Source organism: Dasypus novemcinctus, chromosome 1 (genome assembly GCF_030445035.2).
Source record: "Dasypus novemcinctus isolate mDasNov1 chromosome 1, mDasNov1.1.hap2, whole genome shotgun sequence".
NCBI lineage: Eukaryota > Metazoa > Chordata > Mammalia > Cingulata > Dasypodidae > Dasypus > Dasypus novemcinctus.
In genome coordinates, this window is record NC_080673.1 from 184,871,749 (window position 1) to 184,885,382 (window position 13,634).

General features: G+C 39.0%; 1 protein-coding gene across 9 annotated transcripts in view; it reads left to right on the top strand.

The window, feature by feature from the left end:
- The window catches only part of PPARGC1A (PPARG coactivator 1 alpha), a 653,301-nt gene that overhangs the window by 560,243 nt on the left and 79,424 nt on the right, over positions 1-13,634 (top strand). For all 9 annotated transcript variants that reach the window (XM_071217160.1, XM_071217159.1, XM_058300334.2 and 6 more), the window contains one exon: positions 526-705. In XM_071217160.1, the coding sequence (XP_071073261.1) occupies positions 526-705 (180 nt within the window). The remainder of the gene's footprint in view (positions 1-525; positions 706-13,634) is intronic.

The window sequence follows — 13,634 nt, forward strand, 5'->3', positions numbered from 1 at the left end:
ACGGATTATAATGGTTAAAAGGAGCATAAAAGGAGAAAGTTTCCCTAGTATTGTTTCTATGGTCTATTTTTTATTTGGCAAATGGTTTATTGAGTGTCTATTTTGCACAATGGCAATTCTTAAGTAAAATCAATCTGTATCCTTCCCTCAGAGGGATTATACTCCAAACATAGAGGGAAAACCTGCATATAGTGAACCATAAAATGTTTTGAAACTTGGTAAGTGCTGTCAGAGAGGTACAAATAAATCCATCTGATTTCTAACTGGGAGAATCAGAGGATTCATGGAAGTGTGGCATTTGCCGTGGATTCAGAGGTAGAATTTTAGATGCAATGGATTAGGCTAAGTACCTTTAGAAGACAAAATGAGTGAAGAATTTAGGATGGTTTTCCTAGTGATTAAAGCCCTGGAGACCAATGTTGGTGGTGTCGTTGAATTAATCAAAGCTTAATTCCCACACATTCTATTGCAGTTTAATAAATTCCTGCAGTTAATGAAAATTTTTTTTTTTCCTGCTTTCTACAGTGTGCTGCTCTGGTTGGTGAAGACCAGCCTCTTTGCCCAGATCTTCCTGAACTTGACCTTTCTGAACTAGACGTGAATGACTTGGATACAGACAGCTTTCTGGGTGGACTAAAGTGGTGCAGTGACCAATCAGAAATAATTTCCAATCAGTACAACAATGAGCCATCAAATATATTTGAGGTAAGGACAGGCCTCAGTGGAAATTAATTTCTCATTGAACTTGGGTTGGACCAAACCAACATGGTAATAGACTTGAAAGCATAATGGGTTCTTACTTTGCTGTTATCAAAAGACTTTTCATCACAGTTAGACAATTTCCTATTTTGTGGAAAAACAATATTTGGAAAAGAAATGGATTTTTTTTTTTTTGAGAATTAAGGGACTAAGGACCCACAAAAGAGTGCATTAAGCTATGCTATATACTAAGGGAATTTTGAAGAAATATCTGACAAAGAAAAGAAAAGCTAAAACTATTTATCTTCATCTATTTCCCACAGAAAGAGACTGAACAGTAAATGGTGACTAATATAAATTAATATGGAAGAATCCCTTTCTTTTTAACCAAGAGTTAAGGTGCTTACCTTTAATGACTTTACAAAATAGCTGAGCAGGTTGCTTATTATCATTTTCGGTCCATACTTCTGATTTGTCTGTATTATGGAAACTTTTAAACTCAACCAATCTAATATTTCCTTACAAATTAGTGAAAATTCTATCTCGGTAGTAAGAATTAACTCCCAGATTCTAGTTTCTTATTGTAAGCCTAACCTATAATAAGTAATATTTATCTACTGCTATTAAAGTGTTACTTTGGGAAAAGAGGCTCTTTCTCACAAGATAGTATTCTTTTACTTGAAAAGAAATGTTTTCTTACAGGGACAAACACTTTCCACTGAGTACACTGGAAAGTGGATTGAATAAAGACTTTAACCTAACTAGCTTTCATTACCACTAACCACCAGCACTTTCATCATCATTTAACATTTGCTGAGCACCTACTATGTGCTCCGTACAAACCACTTTAAAAACATTTGTCACCCACCAGCAAAGACATTTCTTATACTTCAATATTATTTTGTTGAAATCCTGAGTCAGTAAGGAAGCTAATTTTGCAATATTTATTGAGGTTTTATAGCATTTACTACACAGAAGGTTCTGAACAAAGTTTGAATGAATAATGAGCGATTTATGAATATAGAAATGCTAATAGCAATAATAGTATTAACAATTACCAACATGATAGAACATATGCTTTATAGATGTCATCTTACTTTTCCCACAAAATAACCTATTGCTTAGGGACTATTATCGTCATTCCCATTTTACATATGCAGACACCACTGTGTCTCAGAGAGCGATCTTCCCAAAATAGCACAGTGGACAAGTAAAAGACCTGGGATTTGAACTCCGAATTTATCTGACTTCAAAGTCTATAGCACTAGTGAAAATAGGGTAACAGTGCATTTGGGTGACAGCCATCCTTTACAAAGACACAGCAAGTGAGTTCTTTGCTCAATGTATTTAAAAATAGCAGAGACTCTTTTCTTTCATTGTGAGTTCACAAGGAAGCAGGGAGAGCTGGTGAGCTGAGGTGGCTCTAGGTTCTGCCGATGGCTAAGATTTTATAATACGTCTGGAGCCTTAAGTGGGTCTTAGAAGAATGCTTAAGGTAGTAGATTTAGGGCTGGGAAGAAGGACTAAGCTAGAGGAAGCACTGAAGGTTTGTGGTTAGTTACATTTTCCCAGGCTTCTCAGTCAGGTCTTAGAAAGTTCATGGGAGGGCTTGGCTGGCTTGGACTGGTAAATTGAACATTCCTCATTCAGTACACTTGTCAGGTTCAGTCATGCTGCATTAAAAAAAAAAAGTCCTTTAAAAAATTCTATGGGCCTCTTTTCTAAAAATTGGATATTTCATATGAATGCCGTGCATTTTGGAGATGATAGGAAATCACTAAAAGATGTGTGTGTAGAAGGCGATGGTGTAGCAGTCAAAATCCACCCCTCCCCCTTCTCCTCTGCCACAAGCCAGTTTTTTAAAAAGAGAGCCTTCTCAGCTTTGTTCTCATATTGCATATTGTGGTACTTGCGTGAGTGTTTGTAAAACTTCACATTTGCACCCTCAGAAGACTTGGTTCAGCAACTAGTTCACTTAACTATAGATGCTTAATCTACCTGATAGCACACCTTTTGTTTCCATATGTAGCATTTTACCACTTATAGAATTAGTTTTAATGCTCTGAAATACAAGGTTCATTTACTCCAATCTCATATTAGGTCATTTTTAACGCAGTCATTCTCATCTGGGGGCAGTTTTGCCCTCACAAGACATTTGGCTCATCTGGAGACAGGTTTGATAATGATGGGGATGAGCTGCTGGCATCTCGTGGGTAGAGGCCAGGGACACTGTTTATCCTACAGTCTTGGGGGGAGACAGCCCTCTCTCCCCGCAACAAAGAATCATCCGGCCCAAGTATCAATAAGCCTGACACTGAGAAACCTTGTTTTTTTTTTTTAAAGTCATTGAAATTTCCTTTTATGAAGCACTAAGGATGAATTGATCACATTTCTGAGAGAAAATTTAGTAAGATCCAGCATATAAAGAAGCTGGATAAAATTGTCAGGATGCCTAGGGCCTCAAGACTGATATGTCGGGTATTCTCTTAATGACAGAGAGCAAAAGTGACTACTTAGATAACATCCCACAAGTTTACTCTGATGTCACAAAACCCATTCTTCTTTGTCTAGGCAAAGGGTAAGGTCATACGTGGGGATGTTGTAATAAACAGCAGCAGCTTCCTGAACATTTGCATACAGTGACAAGGCCTTCACTTTCTGCCCTCTGGAATTAAACACAGACTTCTTTTCTATAATGGGAAAGGAAAGTGTGCTTTGTGCAGAGGTGGAATTCTAAAATTATGTCTTCCCCTGTGAAGAGAGTCCACGTGCCGCATGTAACCCTTGTATGGCCGTGGCTTTCTGTTCCTTGTTCCAAACCAGGATTTCACTGTTTCACAGGCCCTGTGCCTTTAAATTTCTCACAGCGGACTTTCACCTGTACTAACTTTCTTCCAATTCGCAAAGCCCTGCCTCATCACATTTGAGAAGGCCTTGTACTCCAGCAAGCCAAACAGTGACAGGCTCTGCCATCCCTGACCTGCCAATAACAAGCATTATCTATCTCACATCCCCAGAATATAATAAGGCACCGAGTAGTGAAACACTTTTCCCTGACTCAAGTAGCACGTGGATGACCGTGCTGGAAACTGACCATAGGATTTCTGAATTCTAATCAAAGTGGAAAGTGGTACTTAGAGTTAGATGATAAATACTACAGGAGAATGTTAAAAAGATATGGTAGTTAATGGGCATTTCTTCTTTTTGTGTCTTCCATGTACTTTTGTCCAGGTCCTTTTTTTTTTTTTTTTTTTTACTTCAAACCAACAGAAAATGGTGTTAAATATCACAATTTGGGAAAGAGTAAATTCTTGAGTGGTAACAAAATCGGGCCAACAAGTAATTGTACATGTTGGTTGAGTAACTGGACACAAAAACAAGGGTCTCTGCCTGCACAACTTAAGTTTGGATGTGTACATGCAGATGGCCAGGTATGATTCAGAAGCCACTTAAAAAACAGTGAGCCAGGCCTACAGGTGTAGCCTCCAGCGAATCTGCTCCATGTGTAAGGAAAACAGGATGCTGTCCCTGGACGGGCTGGTAGCAAGATTTATGTTTCAGAATATTGCAACATAACTTCCTTCCCTCTGTTGCCTTTGTGCATTGTTTGAAAGAAGAGAATAAAGAACTACTTTTTACAGCACAGCAGTGTGTAAAGATGGGTGGCATGGAGTTAGCTTAGAGAGCACACTGGCCCTTCTGGGTCACTGTGGGCCACCTTGTCTCCGCTTTATTTTAACACCTGCTTTAATGTCTTCATGATGCCACTGAATGGGCATCTTTCATTCAGGCGCCTGCTATTTCTGAATGCAGCTACTTGGGGCTCTTTGGTGAGTGAGAATGCAGTTGTGTCTAGGTCATTACTGATAATATGTTCTGAGGCCTGCTTTGCTATTGGGAAGAGAAGGCTCAGCTGTAGCCAGCACTATGTTGGGTAATTACTGGAACTCTCAGTAAGGGTTTATACTGTGAACTTCTGTGGGAAAAAAAAAGGGATGGTTTACTGCTCTCTGTTTCTAAGGTGCTCTGCTCTATACCATTGAGGAAGTCAGCAGTGGATGCTTTCAAGGATACGCGAGCATTCTGATGAGAATATAGATGATTTTACATTTCTTTTTCTGGCCTTCAGGTACTTTATTCGTTTTTCTAAAATGGGCATGTATTACGTACCTGTCAAAAAGTTTAAAAAAAAAAAATTGTTCACTTGGCCCACAGCGAGCATTTTGGGAGCAGGCAAACTACTGGTCTTGTTCACTGATGTTTTCCCAATGTTTTCTTATGAAACAACAGGAAGTAAGTACTCAATAAATATTTGTAGCATATTGATGGTGTGAACCATGTCAGGTAATGTGATGATCACATACAAAGCACAAAAGAAAATCTCCAAAAGAAATGTGGAACTATTATTAAACAAGGCAAGACTGTGTGTTTTTTTATATACATGTGTATGTGTATATATATATATATAATTATATATATTAGCAATTGGAAAACAATGCAAGGCTGTATATATCTACATATATGTATATTTACATATACTTACATATATTATATATATTAGCAATTGACCAACATTGCCAGACTGGGGGTATGCATATACATACATATGTATGAATGTACATGTGTACATATGTGTATGCATGTGTAATTGCAAATTCATTCCCTATTTGTGTATATATCTATACGTATTCATGGTGGACGTCAAGGCAGATAGGAGAATGAGCCTACAGTGTTTTCACAGAGGAAGTAAAGAGGTGAGGAGCTTGGTTTCCTCAAATTAAATGACATCTTAATGGGAACACAGGAGTAGGAGAAATAAGTTTGGATGTAGGATGGGCACCATGTGATGGCAGGCCTTGAGAGCCCAGTGGAAAGTTTTAGAGTTTCTGTGAGATTCGGGTGCCTTTGAAGTTTTTTGGCAGAGGAGAATATGATCGAGTGACAATGCTGCCAGGGGTAAAAGTTATGGAGAAGGAGCAAGTAAGAGAAACCAGACAGCAGTCCCTGCTGCTCTCCAAGCCTCCTGCAGAACAGGGCCAGGTGATAGCAGTAGGGATGGCATCTCGGGAGAAAGACTGGAAGGGAAATCCTCTCGGCCCTGATGAAGGTGAGCTAGGGTAGAGAGGGACGGGGGGAAGAATGCGGTCTCAAAAATATTCCAAAGATAACCAGAACTACATGGATCTTTTTTGCCTGGTTAAGTTTCTGCTCACCTTTAGGAGCTGAAGTACTTGCCTTAGATTCGTGAGTCATTTTACAAAGGGGCTCTCCATCTCCCTGCTGCCTCAGGGGCAGAACATATTTAACCCAATCTGCAAATTTACGTGGTGTCTGCTTTTTCTCACTTGTCTCCTTGGAGAAAATGCTGCAGCCTTCCATGGTAATGAATTCCTGCTTCTGAATGTGCCTGTTGTCAGACAGACTTTTCTATGAATGGCAACTCTCTTGGAATTTTAACAAAACAAACAGACACACACAAAAAAATGCGTGCGTGCGCAAAAACAGCCTCACCTTAATTTAATCATTTGGGGAATAAATTCCCCTTTGTTATGTGGAGAGATTGAATTCATTTACGATATTCACTTTTTAAAGATTTCTAGATTTTTCCAATCTGCAATCAATAAATGTTTGTCATTTAAATTAAATTTACAGCCCACAACCAGATTTTTGCCACACTTGGTAATGACACTTACGGAGAACATAGACTTCAAGTAAGAAAATAATAGCCATTTAAGTGGGGAGATAATTGGCTGTAACATAAGAACATTGAAGAATGTGGAAGCTCATGGAGACTTATGGAGTATTTTAAAAATTTATGTTGTACTTATCTTTGCATTTGTAGTCTACCACAAAATTCCAAATTCTGTATATAAATCAGTTAGATGTTCATCTTGGAGAATCACAAATCAGAAAGCAACAATCTGACCCAGTCTGTCTGCTGTTTTATTTTTAACTTCTACTGTTGGCTTATCTATCAGGGAAACAAAATCGTACGTGCTCATGTATGTGCTTGTGTGTGTGTATGTATTTGGGGGGGTTCATCTACATACACAATAAAAAACTGTTTTAGACTTCTTGGCTTGATAACACCTGGCTTATCTTGGGAACATCTGTTTTATCACCCTATTTCCTGCCTGCCATTATGCTGACCACTGGAAAAATATGGCTCAGGAATTCTGACCCACAAGGCTCTGCCCTTTGGCATAAACCCCTGCTAGTAAATATCAGTTACAGGATGCTGGTGACATGACCATTTCTCACCATCACTAACTTTCTTGGTTGCTTTGTTTAATGGGAGTTGTGATTATAAGAAATTAGGTTGACTGCTGGTTTTTTGTGGGAGTCCATCCAGTTCTTAGCCATTAGCAATTTGGGAAGTAAAGATCTATATATTTCATTAGGTACAATGCTTTTTGAAAGTACTATTTTGCACTGTTTGGGTGAAGATAAACTATTTCATGTCAGATACTTTGGGTGCTCCAGGAAGTTGGCAAGCCATTTAGTGGGCATGGCATGTCTTAGGCTTTCCCAATTTCCTGATATCTCCAGTGCATCAATTTATATAAAAATTACTTTGCATGGGTATGTTTGGGGCCAAAAAATGCAGAGACCCAAATTCATAAGAAGAGAAAGTTGCAGAAGGAATTGGGGAAAAAGTGGCTTATCGCCTCTTAGACTTAGACTGTACCTATTAGAGTCTAGGTTAAAGTAATCAAGTTTCAGGATGCAGCATTGGACACATTGTCTATTTGTATAGCAACTGTGTGTGCCAGCATAGTACCCTTAATCATATGTCGTGTCTATTTGTCCATGTCCCACTGTCCCACTGTCAAGAAGCAACATCTTGGCTATACAGCCCAGCAGATGGCTCACCTCCGAAGGAGCACAACAGACAAAGCTGATAAGAAAAGGAACAGTAAAGATCTCGTAGTTGAACCGAGAGGCAAGCAGTTCTCTACCATTTCCCCCCAGACATCAGCTTTTTCAACAAGATTAAATTGTCCTGATAATGATGTGCCTATTTTTTTCAATAGTGAAAACTTTTCATTGTGAGTTTTATAAAATGAATTCCCTGTGAGGTAAAACAATTTTGAAGGGCCACTTTTTTTCCCCTTTAACCTCTCGTGTTACTTTCAAGACTGGGTACTCTGAGGTAGAGTTTGAAAGCAGAGCAGGCTACTGTGTTTTACTGTTGGCTGCTAAGGAGGCTGCATTACAAGTAGCTAGAAGGAGAACAAGGAAACAGGGAAGAGAGATGCACAAAATATACACTCATTCTTAGCAAAGGCAAATTTTTACCAAGATAAATGACTTGTTATTCATTAAGTCATTTGTTCTAAGATGTTGATAGGAGATACTTGTATGTGTCCTTTCTTTTCTGAAATGATAGAGTAATTTGCATAGTTTCAGATTATAAACACTCATGTTTTGTTGGCCTGTCCATCTCCATTACTACTGCAAGTTATTCATTCAAGGTTTGCAGCCAGATGGATTAATGAATTGCTAGATCTTGCATAAAGTGACCTGGCTTGATTTTTTTTTTTTAAAGGAAGATTTATTTGAAAATTTTCACTTAGCACAATACACCTAAAAGGAAGTCACAATACAATGAAAGATTTAAATCAAGCCCTCAGGATTTCATACAAACACCAAGACCAAAAATCCACAAGTCTTGGTATTGCATCTCAACTTTCCTATAAACTTTCCCATTAAACTCATGTGCCTTATAGGTTATTAAATGAAACTAGAATTAACAAGCATGCCAAACATATGCGTTTTACTTGTAGACACAGATCCTATATATTGAGTTTTATAAAAAATGTATGTCTTTCAACTTGTATCCAAACAGTGCTCACTGCCACGTGGTAGGTGTAAGAGCAACACTTAACATAACTGAACTGCTTTAACCTAAATACGCTTACTGCTTAAGTACATCCTACAGCATAACTAACTTGAAAAAAAACGGGAGATTGTTCAACAGTTGTAATCTACTCACACTTTGTTGTCACATTCTAGATGAATATTTGTGTTCAAATACTAAACTAAAGTCTTTAGAATAGTCCTGATTTTCACTTAGAGTAAGCAAAAATCACAAGCTTGTATTGCAAAACTGTTAAACATAAGTTTTGTGTTTTTTTCTCTTTAAAAAAAACTGACCAAGAGTCAATGATCAGGATCAATTACATTCCCGTCCACCAGTCATACTGGACATGCTGGACATCCCTCCCATTCCATTCACTTCCGTGGATGCACGGCTGCCTCTATTGTAGTAGCTGCTGTTCGTTGCACCTTAGCTACCTATGCAATGTTTGTTTAAAAATCACTGGAGTTTTCCTGTAAAACTTGGTCATATCCACTCATGCTGCTCTGACCACCACAGCCACCTCCATAACCACCTCTCAGCTGCTAGTTTGCTGGACCACCTTAACTGGACAGGCTTGACAAGCCTATGCCTCCTAGCAATTGGCTACCAGAAGCACCACTGCTAGCTCCTGCTGTAGAATTCAAGAAGAGTTCTACATATCTGTGTTCCTATTGGTTTGACTTCTAAACACCTGCCTTTTTTTTTTTTTTTGCTTAGTATTATGATTGTTGTTAATGCACTCCTAGGAGACCAAGCTCCCTATAGAGTTTCTTTTTTACAGAGATAGCTTCTTTAAACGTCCCTCACTCCCTCTTCTCCTCACCACACTTTTTTATTCTCTCCCAAACTTCAGTCCAGAGGCAGCCAGTTCCAGGAGGTAAAATCAAGCCTGTACAGCAGGGAAGGAGGAGACTCAATGGTCAAATCCTCGGTGGCCGATGCCCTACCCTGTGCCAAGTCAGCATGATCTATCGGAGCCATCTCTTCACAACCCAGTTGAGAGTGAGCTCCGTCTCCGTGGTGTTCCCCTCACAATATGCATAACTGGAGCTCTGAACTTTGAAGGGAAGCCTCAGAGCTATTTGCAAAGTGCTGGTGCTTAGTGAATACTAAATTACATTTAGGAAATAGTCTACTGCTACCAGTTATACTTCATTTTTATTCCTGACAGACACCTAAATCAGAGAACAGTAACATTTCAGAGATTATGGAAGGAGTTTGGGTATGTTCCAACATTATAATAGGATCAGAATTTTAAGGCTTTTTGTATTATTACCAATAGTCACTTAGTTTCTACTGCAGTGTACTTTGTAGGGAATTACAGCTTTTACTAAAAAGATTAAAATGCTATTATGCAAATGATTGCAGTATGTTATTATGTTTACAAATTAACATCCATGGCTCAACACACAAATTAACTAACTATTCTATCTATGTTATTAAGGATTTAATAAAGTAACTGTTAATAAAAATGGGGCGCTTGGAACACTTAATAGGAAACAATTGTGATTTAACATGGAACTCGAACATTGCATTTAATGTTCTAGGTAATATAATGGTAAAATAAAGTTGAGAAAAGCACGTAGAAGAGCCGGGACCGTATGAACTGCAGAGCGGCTTGTCGGAGACGCTGATGAACATGAACGAAATAGCTTCAGGCTACAATGTACAGTGGGCAGCATATCAATAAATCTAAGCAAAGCACACAAGACATCTTCTATTAATAAATAGTTCATTGAAATGATAATTGCCCTCCATTACATGTTTGATATGTTCCACACACACAGAGAATACTTATATTATTTTAAAATGGAGCTCAGAGCAAATTTTGCTGTGGCAAATGGGATTTAACTGCAGAATATCGCCGTGTGATAAAAGAGGAGAAGGCTAGGTTCAGACTAAGATGGCTTTACAAACACGGCTGCAAATTGCTATTCCTGGCTGTTCATAAGAGATCATAAAAGCAAGGAGATAAGAGCTGCCAAGGTCTCTGAGAAACGAATGTATGTGATTATGTTATCTTGTGGGTTGGATTTACTAAACAGACCAACAGCACTCTCACTTTAGTTCAAAGGAAAAAGTAGGAAGAGATGCAGATTTTGGATAGCAAACTTCATTAGAATAGGAAAGTTCTGAAAGTGCATCATTAAAATGTTTCAATGGAGATCCAGGGTTCCAATCACCTGGTCTCAAAACAAGAGCCTAGAATATTGCCTAATATTAAACAAACCAACAAGAAACAAATGAATCACTAGAAAATCGTGAGGAAAATTTAAATAATTTCAAATAATTTGGATTTTTATTTCTCAAATTTCAAGTAAAGATGTTACAGATGTCTCAGTCTATAAACAATTGCCTTTTGAGGTCTCCCTACTAAGGGCTACAAACTCGAGCTTCTTGGAAGGAATATCTGGGTGTGTTTGAGAAATCGATGGCCAGGGCAGCAACCACAAATTTGGCCAAGGTCTGTGCACTTGCATACAATGCAAGCAATTTATTTTGTTCCAAATAGCACCTCTGTTGTTGGGAAACTACTTATGCAAATTTTTGATATCTAGCTTTAGCAAGGTGCCTGGTTCCTTCGTTTCCTTCCACATTTGGATAAATCATGTTGTTCTTCACTATTCCAAATTTGTCCTTGTGGAAGCCAACACTTGCAAATTGGTTGAAGCTTGTGAACAGAAAGAAAGGTGGAGGGGGTTGGGGGGAGGAGGGAAAAAAACCTAACTGTAAAGAGTTGCTATGACAGTTTGTGATTTGATGGTCTGTGGCTTTGTCCTGTTCCCAGGCACCTGATCGAGAAAGTGGTACAATCCTGTTATGCAGGCATTCTGGAAATCTTGCCAACATTCACCTGATATGACCAAGGTTTGAAGTACTTGCTGTAACTTTACTCAGCATAGTGGAAACATGTGCCAGTGTGTGCATGCACATTCACATTCCTTTTTATCCACCCCCCAAAGGGGCAAAAAAAAGTGATACTTGTCATAGAAGGGTGGTAAAATAATTAGTCCAGTAGACAAATGTCTTGGCCCATGTTTAAACAGAGCTTTAAGGACACAGTGTTCCCAACAGTCACATATCTAAATACAAACCAGTGTCAGCTGCCATGCAGACCAAAATGTAATAAGCCTCCTTTCACATAGGTCATCGTCAATCCATTTTTGTCGCAGTCACACTGCACATCTGTTTCTGCGAGCTGCAGCTTCTTAAGGTGGCATTTGGACTTCATAGGAACACAAACAACCAAGCTATAAATTGCCACTGCTGGAGTTATTTTGAATAAGTGTATACTGTTTCATATTTATAATGGTGAGACTTCATAATATTCACAGTGAATATATAACACCGATCAGCTCAACAAGCATGAAATTGTATGTTGTCAACTTGTCACATAAATAGAGTCATATTCTGGCTTGCGATAATGTTGAACTAACATTTTTTTCCCCCAGAATTGTCGAGAGGGTCACAAAAAAGTGGGGAGGAAGCACTTCCTACGGGTAGATAAACAGTCAGGTCTATTGTAAAGTTGATATTGCTGTTGATGAGTTTCTTTTCTTCCTTCCCTCCAAAGCGCCTGCTTTTTTTGGGTGAATGCTAATTGGCTAATCTGGTGTGTTTCTTCTGTCATCCAATGGTATCATTTTCAGCCAGTGCTTAAAAGCTTTTTTGGGGTTGCATATTTGTGAGTAGCTTTTTTTGTTCTCCTTAAAAAAAAAAAAAACGGTGTTTTTTTCCCCCCTATTCTTGTAGCGCAAATCAGTGCTAATTGCCATGAAATTCTCTAACTTAATCTGGCAAGCTTTCTCGTTGCCTTTGCACCCCACTTAACTCTTAATTCATTACCAGAGCATTAGGAAATAGTGAAAAGCTGGACATTTTGTTCAAACTTTCCTGAGGCAGAGAATTTAGGGAGATGCAGAAAAGAAAATTTTGAACCAAATTTGCAACATACTGGAAGGAGAACGGAGGACAAATGAACTCACCAATAGCTGGGCAGCAACTGCTGAAGCCAGTTTTCACAGTGGCTGATACTTCTGCGGCAGAGGCACTGGCAGAAACTGATGCAAGGACTTTTTTTTTCACCTTTGAGAAATCTTGAGATGTGTTCAACCCTCCCCATCTTCCTTCAAATGACCTGAAGACAATAGATGGTGTTGTCTGTATTGGTAACTCTTTTGACATACCCAGTTAAATTGCTCACCTTAAAATCTCAGGACAGTGCATTGTCTACTCTAAAGTGTTGTACAAGTGTTATTGAGGTTTGTTACTAATACTGTTCTTTTCATCCCTTGTCTCTTGTCATATGGAGGTCACGTTTTCTTATATGAGAAACGATTCTCTGACCAAAACACTTGGTCTCCAACTTTGCATGTTTTTGCATTTCTTCATGCTTCTGGATATTAAAAGTTAATTTATTTCCCCATTGATTTATTTACCCATTCGTCAAAAATAATTATTGCCAACCCTTAGCAAGCTCAGCTCCATGCCAGTTTCTGGGTAGCAGTGGTGAAGAGTAGATGCAGTCTTTGGCTCCGTGAAGCTCATGGTTAGTGATGAAGGCAGGCCTTTGAAAGAGAATGAGATAAGCACGCTGATAAAGTAAGCAAAGCAGGGACTTCCTCCACCTGCCTGTTATCCTGGTCATCGCTATCAGATAAATTCTGCTCTCCTCATATTGGCGCAGTTATCGCCTTCAGAAATGCCTTCACCTTCAAGTGGAACTTTCCTAGAGAGCATTTTCTCCTAGTCAGAGTCACCCTCTATTCCAAGAGTCCAGGCATATGGCTCAACAGAGACAGGATCAACGGATGGAATATTTGAAACTGGGAAATCTTGGCTGTATGGTGTTGTATGTATAGTGCATTGAGGGTTACATCACCTTGCTGGTTTGAATCACTGGGGGGGGGGGGGGGGGAGTGGAGGAAGAAGAGGAAGCCAGCCTAAGGCAAGAGAGGAGCAAGGCTGTTGGTAGAAAGTTCTTTGACCAGTGTGCAAGTGTGATGTGGGCAGAATGCTGCGCCCATGGCAGTGTGCATGGGGTGCCTTGGGATGAGAGTCATTTTTGTAC